The 10989-nt window shown below is 37.0% G+C and overlaps 1 protein-coding gene across 1 annotated transcript; it reads left to right on the top strand.

Annotated features, from left to right (window-relative positions):
• Positions 1-1059: 1059 nt before the first annotated feature.
• On the top strand, positions 1060-10989 carry LOC114352786 (collagen alpha-2(I) chain-like). The gene is made up of 12 exons (XM_028304512.1): positions 1060-1149; positions 1587-1606; positions 2186-2210; positions 3836-3855; positions 3939-3986; positions 4607-4660; positions 5040-5072; positions 5147-5225; positions 8862-8963; positions 9120-9307; positions 9874-10080; positions 10814-10989. The coding sequence occupies exons 1-12, from the start codon at positions 1098-1100 to the stop codon at positions 10961-10963; spliced, it is 978 nt and encodes a 325-aa protein (XP_028160313.1). The 5' UTR covers positions 1060-1097; the 3' UTR covers positions 10964-10989.

Raw genomic sequence — 10989 nt, 5'->3', positions numbered from 1 at the left:
AAAAACTTTTTTTTTTACCTCAAATGGCCTTCTTATGGGTCCGTTCTTTGTAAGGCCAAAATGAGTTAATATGAGTTAAAAAGTTTAATAACCCTTGTAAATAAAAATATTATAAATATAAAACATTGTTTTAACTGTAACGGTACGTATTTACTAAAAAGTAACTGTTCATATGTTCATGGTTTGTACATGTTCTTTGTAAGGCCCATGTACCCTAGCAAGGCCAACTGTCAAATTTTAGATGGGCCTTGTAAGGAACCATTGGCTTTGCTGGGAACACTACCAATATTTTAACTTAAATTGAGGCAAACCTATTATTTTTTTCTTTAGTACCATAAACATATCCTTATACGACAGTTCACAGTAAAAAAATATGAAATAATAATAGGTTATCTAACTAAAAACGTACGTTTTGCTGTGCGCGCGAATAACAATTGTAACGTCGATGACCGAAGTCCACGAATCGTGAGATCGCACTGCCACAATAGCGGTGCGAGCGACTCGCCGCCGCATCTGTGGCCTTCAGTTTGATGGATCTTAGTGTATAGCCGAAGGAATATGTGTTTTCATGTCAATAACTACGACTTTTTGATAGTTGGCCTTCAAAGGAGCGTGGCCTTCCATGGTCCACCCACGGCTTATAAAAGCACTTTAACATGTCCCAGTATTAACCCTTCCACTGCTTCGGGACAATAAATGGGCCAGTGCTGAGAAGAAGCAGTGCAAGCGCATTTAGTCTCCACTGCAGGAGCACGACCCTCTATGTAACTTAATGCCAGATGAATATGGAGGTTTAGGTTTTTCCAGCGGCTTTGCACGTGTTAAATTAAATTCTCCGTAAAAATACCAAGAATAATATTTAACAACACTAGCGCGTTCAAGCTAACTTGCAAACAAATAAACTCTTCGGCTTTAAAAGTAAAGATGAATTCAAATGTCCAGTATGAGCGCAGTTTTACTCTAAAATACCTGTTTGTAAAAGGAAATCGGAGCAGAACCAAACCACAACAGTGAGATAGTGAAAAATAATACAAGGAAAAGGTGGTTAATACAATAAAATTTAATAAATACCATTTAGTTGGTCCCAGTAGTCCGCAATGATGACCTGGAAACTTTTAATATGTTTGTTCTTCTTGCTTGTGGAATTTGGTAAGCTCTTTTTGGGAACTAATAGAATATGCATCGCTTTTTTTAAAGTTAATAAATTACATATAAATAAACACTAGTTAAATCATAGAGTTTCTGAAAAACAAGTATAAAGATCCCGCAAAATTCCGAAACAACGCAAATTTTAAATATTTTTTTATTAGTCATTTTATATTCAAACTAGCTGTGCCCGCGACTTGGTACGCCTGAAAACCCGTTTTCGCAACATTTTTCATTGTTGCTCTGCTCCTATTGATATAATTATATGTAGCGTGATGTTGTATAGCCTCGAGAAATGGGCTATCTAACACTGAAAGAATTTTTCAAACGCGTTCAAGTAAACAAACAAACTCTTCAGCTTTATAATATTAGTACAGATGCGTGAAATTTAATCATTTACAGCTAATTTCAACCAGTTAATCTAAATATTGTTGTTTCAGGTGGTTATAAAGCCGACGTGGTAAGAACAACATAATATTTACATGACATTAATTTTATCACAATAAAGGTTATTGCAGACTTATCACCTCGGAAAGGGATCAACTCCGTACCCCTTATGGTCTAAACTGACTCATAAGTGCCACTTGTGGTCTAAACTGAATAAATATTTTTTGATTTTGATTTTGATTTTGATTTTTTGATTTTTCGCGCGTTCTGTCAACCGCGAGGCTTTTACGTCACGGTGCGGATAAGTGTGCGTTGCAGTATGGACTTTCATACAAAGAATACTGACCGCATCGAGTTGATTATGGTTACGATTACGATCCCTTTCCGTGTTGATAAATGGTACGTCCTTAAGGCTGGGTTGCGCCATCTTAACTTGAAACGTTTTTATAACTTTACCTAACTGTTTTTTGGATAGGTTTGACAAACTTTTGACGTTTGTTTTAATTTAATTAAAATGGCGCAACTCATTATGATGATGTAGAGTCATTGTAATCAAACCGCACACAAATGAATAAAATGCATGCCAAAGATAAATAACGAATTTGAAAGAAAATAATTCATAAGAGTTTTAATACTATAAATTGGTTTTCAGGAAGTTTTTGAAGATAAAGCCGTAGGTAAGTTTTTCTCGGGTCTACGAATGACGATACAAGTTAACACAAAGCTACAATGTGTTTTATGGAAGGGCTCAATTATTCTAGAACTAGCTGACCAGACGACCTTCATACTGCCTATGTCCATCAGAAATAATGTAGGATTTTAATGGGAAGAAATTTTCAAATCTGTTCTGTAGATTCGGAGCAAATCCAAAACAAAGAAACAATCAAAATCTTTTCTTTTGTAATATTAACACTAGAGTGCTCGCGCTCCTAAATACTCCTAGAGTGCTCGCGCGGGTCACATATGTCACCCATTATGACTTGACTTGACTTATGGTCCTATGTCCCCTAGATGGGGCAGAGGGCGTCCACAACAGTCCTCCATCTCGTTCGGTCTTGAGCTTCTCGCTTGATCTCGCTCCAGGTCTTGCCGATCTTCTTCGCCTCGTCCGCTACAGTGCGCCGCCAAGTTTGCCTGGGTCGACCACGTTTGCGTTTTCCTTGGGGATTCCAATCCCATTCACCCATTATGATATGGGTTTATTTTTTCTAATCTTAATTAATACAAGTAAAACAATTTATAATATTAAACATATATCGAGTAACATGGTGCCAATCGATCAACATGGAAAGCATTGGGGGAGGCCTATGTTCAGCAGTGGACGTCCTATGGCTGAAATGATGATGATGATGATGATATTAAACATAAACAATATTTCTTACTAAATAATTTAAAAAAAGTGAGTAATTCTTTCATGAACTCATATTATACACCAAAATAAATACTTCAATATTTTTCCAAATATTTTAGAGTCGACGAGACCAAAGTCGTTTAAATAGTCCTTGGACCCATTATTTTGGCAAAAATATCACCTAATTAGAAAGTTAATCAATAGATTGATCTTATTCTGTTATATTTTGATCACAACTCGGGCACGATTTGATTTGATGATCTAGACAAAAACGCCTATTCCACTTGTTACATTTTCTTACGAGTGCTTCGATTTCTTGCTCTTGTGCGATAAACACATCGTCCTTTGCCACAGTACTGGCAAGTTTTGTGCTAGTTGGTGTTCTCGCAACCCCAGAAGAATCCTGGTTTTTAATTTTATAGACCTAGGTGTATTATTACTACATTACTTACAATCTAAAACAACTACTTTCTTGCATCAGTTTATGCTTATAAAGCAATATAATTATCGTAAAAGTTTAAAAAATGGTTAAAAAGTATAATTTTGAACTTACATGAAAGTAAACTTGATTTTAAACCGCGATGATAAGATCTCAAACAATTCCTCGAGTGCTCGCGCGGGGGACATGCGTCACCCAAACACTTTAAATGTTTTCTGCACTCACATTGATGCGTCTAGCAAGATGGCGTTACTACTATCATGTGCGACAATACATGCTCGAGGAATACCTAAGAAGGCAGCACTGTAGCTCGATACCTTGAAAAAATATTTACAAAATTTACACCCTGGGTGACATTATGTCACCCGCGCGAGCACTCTAGTGTTAAGTGTAATTTTATTGTACTACTAGGTCGGAGGTAGGTTGGTTTCTAAATACAGAGTGTAAAAGTTCTTGTTTACATATTTTCTTATATCAAGAAATTAAGAGCCATTCTACTCTTTTTATTTCAGGTATGTGTACGGTAAATGCTGTAAGTATATTTATTAGTATTATTATTTTTTAAATTTTTTGATATCTATTACATTTTATTCAATATATTTTTTTGGGTTTCAGAATGAATGGCATGATGTCGTAAGTTGTGTTGGAGAAAAAGGTGACAGAGTAAGTGTTATTGCCAGTTAAATAAACCAACTGTTTTTAACGAATAAAGCCAGTTTTTGCCGTTTTCTTTGGACCTTAAAACAAGGAAATAAGGTTAAAAATGTCGTGGGATAGTAAGAGTTTTGCTGTTGTAAACTTGATGGTATATTTTTACCGAAAGAGAATTCAAAGTTACTTTTGTGGTGTGTCTACTCGTGATACAAGCATATTTATTTTTGCTTACATTTTTTTTTATTTATTATCTCATAAAAGTTACATAGATTTTACTTAATACTAATTTGCCAAACTGCTATACCTCTAGCATGAACAAGTTTCGTCTTCGAATCGTTTGCGTATTCGACAAAATTCGATACTCAACCTTCGAATTAAACGATAAAGTGACAATTTTGATTCTCAAAATAAGTTTCGTGCAACCATTTCTCATACTAAGTTCACTTTACGACACGTTCACAAGGGCGCTGTTGTAGTTTTCGTATTAAATCTTTTGATGGCGATTCGAATACGCAAACGATTCGAACTCGAAAGTTTTTCGTGCTAGCCGTACTGAACAGTTTGTCGGCAGTCGGTCTCGTGCTAACTGTATTTCTAATATTATTTAAAAAAATGTCTCTAATTTACAGGGGCTAAAAGGTGATAGAGGAGTTCCTGGGTTACCTGGAATGCCAGGAGATATAGTAAGCACTATTCATGATTTTGCGTTACTAGATAAAAAATCTAAAACTATTACTCACAAAAGATGTAATAAGAAGATAATAAGGATGTCAGTCTTTTTGTATCGTATTAATCTGGAAATCAATATTTTCATTATCATTTTCATATTTAATGCAGAACCATTGATATTGTCGTCGATTCGCCATTTGCAATATGTCACATTTTGTCCCTGTTTTTAAACCGTTTTGCGAATTATTTATACAAATACATAAAAGTGTATATCATTCATATATCTACTTAACATTTCGTATCGACTTCATCGCTAAATATTTTGATAAAAATGAAGTAATATGCCGATTGCAGTGTGACATAATTATTACTAATAAGCTATTTTGGTCACAGGGTGAAACCTTAAAGGGAGAAAAAGGAGACCAGGTAAATTCAAAATTATCTAAACATTTCATGAAATTAAATATTAATTTATTTATTAACCGAGCTCAAAATTTTAGGGCCCCAAAGGTCCTTCTGGAAGCCATGGACTTCACGGGACATGCCTCCAAGAAATTAAAGTTGAAAATGACGACCCAGGTAACATTATTGTGATCTGCAATGTTGATATTTAGCATCAGCTTATTTTTTGGGATAATCTATTTATCCTCTTCTTTTACGATCTGATCCTTGATTACTTGCACCTATTGACGAAGTTTTTCAACCTTAAAACTACCAAATAGTAGGAATAATACTAGTAATATTATATTATCTAGACAACCACTTCATCGACACATTTCTAACAATAAATTAATCTTCCTACCATTTTAGAATCTTGAGGAGTACTGTGCACGACCGCCCACTGTTGGGATCTGAAGTAGCCGCTCGGTGTGTCGGTGCGTGCACTGGGTCTGATCGGCGGAGCTCGAACCGCCAACCGTTCATCGATAGTTCTTGATAAATAAAAACGCAATGGACTGTATAGCTTCTTTAATCACTTCACAAATTCACAAATCTTCACTTAACACTATGTAGGTCCTGTCCTTAAGTCTAGAACTACACTACACTTTGCCCGTTCGAAAAGGGCAACCGCGTCGCGTTTAGGAGGAGCTTAGCTCGACTCGCACTTATTCCGATTTCTCTGCACTGGACTGACTGGATTCACGAACTGACGAACTGCGAACTAACTCAGGAACGAACTGAACTGAACGAACTTTTTGGGCTCGAGGCGCGCTTCTTATGTCTTGTCTGAGAGCGAGGGTTTAGTCGCGGCAATCGCCCATAATCTACACCAATCGCCATGCCCGAATGTAGGCTATCTCTCTTTCAAACCCTCCCTCTCAGACAGACGCGTCCGTGAGCGCTCACATGCCTATCTCGCTCACTCCTAAGCGATTCCCTATCTTCTTATTCTTAATTATCTGTTTTCCTTAATTAATATGTGTCCTCTTTATTATTTTCATGTAAAAAGTAGTACATAGGTTTCGTCTTTCCTTATATATTTTGGGCTCGAGGCGCGCTTCTTATGTCTTGTCTGAGAGCGAGGGTTTAGTCGCGGCAATCGCCCATAATCTACACCAATCGCCATGCCCGAATGTAGGCTATCTCTCTTTCAAACCCTCCCTCTCAGACAGACGCGTCCGTGAGCGCTCACATGCCTATCTCGCTCACTCCTAAGCGATTCCCTATGTTCTTATTCTTAATTATCTGTTTTCCTTAATTAATATGTGTCCTCTTTATTATTTTCATGTAAAAAGTAGTACATAGGTTTCGTCTTTCCTTATATATTACAATTTAACTTAGTCCTTAATAAATTACATCTCCTATAAAGAATTATTCATCATTTACCATCTTTACTTACGTAACTTACATACACGGTTATTATTTCCATAAATTATATATCAAGCTATTTAATATTATTACAGAGACCATCAAATACATGTTAAAACCTTAAATATTCAATAATTAACACATAAAACATTCACATTTACAGTTTACGCGCAACGGTGTACGCATTCGTTCGCGCCACTATTTCGCCGATTTCCTCCTTCTCGGCGAGTCGTCCCCAACAGATTGCTTGGATCAAACTCCCCGCACCGCATGCTTCCCTCGACCAAAAATTGGTGGGGCGCGTCTTCGTGGATGAAACGATCTATACGTTAGAAGCTAGTTGGTACACTATTATTGCTGAAGGGTTTCCGATTCCATGATCATCATCATTAGGTCATTTTAGTCTTCATATTGCAGGAACATGACTCTAATTTACGAGAGGAGTAGTCCTGATAATTAAATAAATAAATAATCTTTAGACAATTTCACACAGCGCCAGCTAGCCCCAAAGTAAGCAACTTAATGCTTGTGTTATGGGTGCTAAGCTTAACGGATATACTACTTATATACTTTTTTTTTAAATACATACATATTATACATAGTCACACCCAGACCCGTCACAGAAATTAAAATTCATCATTTCAATTTCTGCCCGGCCGGGAATCGAACCCGGGACCTCTCGGCATAGTAGTCCGTTCTGAACCACTACACCAAACGGCCGACTAATTCACACTTATGTACCCTATACTTATTGTAAAAATTCTGTCTTCTGAAATTTTAGTGCTTATCACACAAATACTAAATCTTTGCAAATGTCTCCAGCGACTTGAATCCGAAATTGCAACTGCCGTTAACTGTAATCTACTTAGATAAAGAATGCAAGACTTAGATCATCAATTTCTTCTTCTTCCTATGTCCTAAATGTTAGTGTTTGAGTACACACGACAGCACATCAGGCTGCCCATTTTTGTTGCAAACTCGCCCATATTACAACTGCACAAGAACCCGCAGTGGTTACGTTGACGTGCCGTGTCGTCTGTACCTAAAGTACAAAACTTATTTTCCAATACTCAAGTTTATACCTACAAATTGTGTCATCCGTAGTTCCATATTCCAGTGGACCCTTTGTCCAGCTGCAGAGGCCAAAGAAAATAAGCGATATAAGCCTGGTCTGGAGTTAGCCTAGATTGTGCTGTGCAACTTCAGAAGTTTACAGCGACACAGTTGAGTTAAATAACAGTGAGTTCTCTGTAATAGAGGGCTCAGTGTGAGTTTACATCAAACACACTAAGCCCTCAGTTTGATGGGTGATTGAAGTACCTAGATAGCTGAAAAGCTCAGGTACAAAAACTCATTGTTTTTTTTATTAAGATAGTTTGTTAGCATTTTTTAAAGAGTTTTTATTCAAAATCAAAATCAAAATCAAAAATATTTATTCAGTTTAGACCAAAAGTGGCACTTATTGTCTTGGATTCGTAAATATGAGACAAAATTACATTAGCGCATATTGCGCATAGTGGATGATATATTTATACAATTCCTTGAAAACCGACGAAAATTAATTATGAATTATGATTTCAATCGGTTTTGTCATAAAATAATGTCCTAGACTGCATCTCACTTAACACCAGGTGCGATTGCGGTCAAATACCTGCCTTGTCTAGCATAAAAAAAAATAAAAAAAAAAATTTTTGGGCTCGAGGCGCGCTTCTTATGTCTTGTCTGAGAGCGAGGGTTTAGTCGCGGCAATCGCCCATAATCTACACCAATCGCCATGCCCGAATGTAGGCTATCTCTCTTTCAAACCCTCCCTCTCAGACAGACGCGTCCGTGAGCGCTCACATGCCTATCTCGCTCACTCCTAAGCGATTCCCTATCTTCTTATTCTTAATTATCTGTTTTCCTTAATTAATATGTGTCCTCTTTATTATTTTCATGTAAAAAGTAGTACATAGGTTTCGTCTTTCCTTATATACTACGATTTAACTTAGTCCTTAATAAATTACATCTTCTATAAAGAATTATTCATCATTTACCATCTTTACTTATGTAACTTACATAAACGGTTATTATTTCCATAAATTATATATCAAGCTATTTAATATTATTACAGAGACCATCAAATACATGTTAAAACCTTAAATATTCAATAATTAACACATAAAACATACACATTTACAGTTTACGCGTAACGGTGTACGCATTCGTTCGCGCCACTATTTCGCCGATTTCCTCCTTCTCGGCGAGTCGTCCCCAACAAGTACCTACCAAATATTTTTTAAATATCTGATCGAAACTTAATTAGAAAATATTTATATACATTTTCGAATTAAGTTTCGATCATACAGATATTTAAAAAATATATTTGGTAGATAGGTTATATACCTATATTTTTTTGTGTTTTAGATGTCACATTAAGCTCCATTGGAACTGCCGAAGATCCCGCAAAATTCCTTTGCAACACTGTATTCTTTATTGAAGGTGACGAAGAAGAAAAAACTCTAACAGGTGAGCATTTATTAAATAAAGCCACGGACATAGACTACCGTTTACCGTACAGTCTAATGTATACTGGTCAAATTGGCGCATCCACAAGCGTAAAATTAATAAAAAATAAAATTAAGATTGGTAAATAATGTACTTTTAATACATTCCCCTTTTTAGGAGATGTTTGGGTTTATCCTGAAGACAAATTTAAAGTAACGTGTCAAAAAGATACAAATAGAACTTGTCTTATACTAAAACCAAAGAAGGAGGAGGTGGCTCATAAAGAAGCTATAAATTATGCGGCTGAAGAAAGTCCATTTTGGCTTAGCAACACAACGTTTGATTTAACAAAATTCTACAATAATGTGAGTTAAAAAAATTTAAATATTATAATTTGACAAGAGCGTTGTTCAATTGATTATCCTAATACGTCGCCATATTATTATTTTCAAAATATTATTCGAATGTGACTGTTTGTTCACAAACACTTGGAAGATTAAACTCTCACTATTTTTTTTTTATCCACAACGAGGAAGCTCTTAGCATGTACCTCACCTGATGGTAAGTGACGATCAGGCCGAAGGTGGAATCGAGCTTCACCCGGAATCCTAAGCCACGGAGGAACTGGCTATCTAACCTCTAACTGAAGCCGTTCAGCTATAAAAAAATAATTACAGACAGATTCAGTTCGATAGGTACTATGATAACACGCACTTAATTAATTGATAATTTTTAACCCAATGCAAGTAATCTCTATCTGATTTGCCATTTGCAATCCTTTATAGATCACCCATCACTGCAGATTTGAAACCAGTCATCTAAATCAATCCTACAAACCTTGCCACCATTTTCATATTGGGTACTCGATTAATATTTTTGATAAAAATAAAAAATGTGTCAAAATAGTCTAATACATATAAATGTTTTTAAGGTTACAATGAATCAGATTGAATGGCTCCAATCAAAATCGAACCAAGTGATCCAGAAGATAAAGTACCACTGTAAAAACTCGTACGTGGCGGAGTATAAGGAGACTGCACTACGCATGTTGAGCTGGAATGATTTGACAATCGGCCCATACACGACTGATTTTAGTCCATTGAGCTATAGTTTACCGCCAGCAAGTCATGGATGCACGGTAAGCATTTATGTTCATTAATAATAGACCCTTCCCTGCGTGATCGAATCAGAAATGAGGAGATCCGCAGGAGAACCAAAGTAACCGACATAGCTCGCAGAATTGCTAAAATCAAGTGGCAGTGGGCGGGGCACATAGCTCGTAGAGACGATGGCCGTTGGGGCAGGAAAGTTCTCGAGTGGCGACCACGGGCTGGAAGACGTAGCGTGGGCAGGCCTCCTACTAGGTGGACCGACGATCTGGTAAAGGTCGCGGGAAGAGCCTGGATGCGGGCAGCGCAGGACCGTTCATTGTGGAAAACCTTGGGGGAGGCCTTTGTCCAGCAGTGGACGTCATTTGGCTGAAACGAACGAACGAACGAACGAATAATAGACCAAGGTGAACCGACGGCCTCAGAAAGGTAACAGGAAGGCACTGGATGCTGGCCGCTTCCAACCGGTCGTTATGGAAATCATTGGAGGAGACCTATGTTCATCATTGGCTGAAATGATGATGATGATGATGATAATGATAGACCGTGATTCAAATCCAAATACTTTATCAGGGCTGGTGCTGAGAAGTGGCTGAAGAAACTCAGTTATAAATAAAAGCTTGTGTTAAGAGTGTGTTTAGTCTAGCGGTTGATGTGGTTTGTCTAACTATACATATTATAATTATCTTGACTCCGCAGTCTGATGCCGAAACCGTTGTGTTATCACCGCATTATCATTTAACCTTATACTTTTGTTTCCAGGAAGAAGCGCCCAAGACGGAATGGGGTTACACAGAAATTGTTATGACAGGTAGCTCGAAACGGCTTCCAGTTACTGACTTCCGTATATCAGACGTCAGAAGAGAAGACCAAAGATTCTTTTTGGAGCTAACCGAGCTCTGTTTTGGTTAAATGTTAAATAAAATTTGTAAATGGCT

The sequence above is a fragment of the Ostrinia furnacalis genome, unplaced genomic scaffold (assembly GCF_004193835.3).
Source record: "Ostrinia furnacalis isolate ACB-3 unplaced genomic scaffold, ASM419383v2 OfSCF1452, whole genome shotgun sequence".
Taxonomy (NCBI): domain Eukaryota; kingdom Metazoa; phylum Arthropoda; class Insecta; order Lepidoptera; family Crambidae; genus Ostrinia; species Ostrinia furnacalis.
This window is presented reverse-complemented; position numbering and strand designations above follow the sequence as displayed.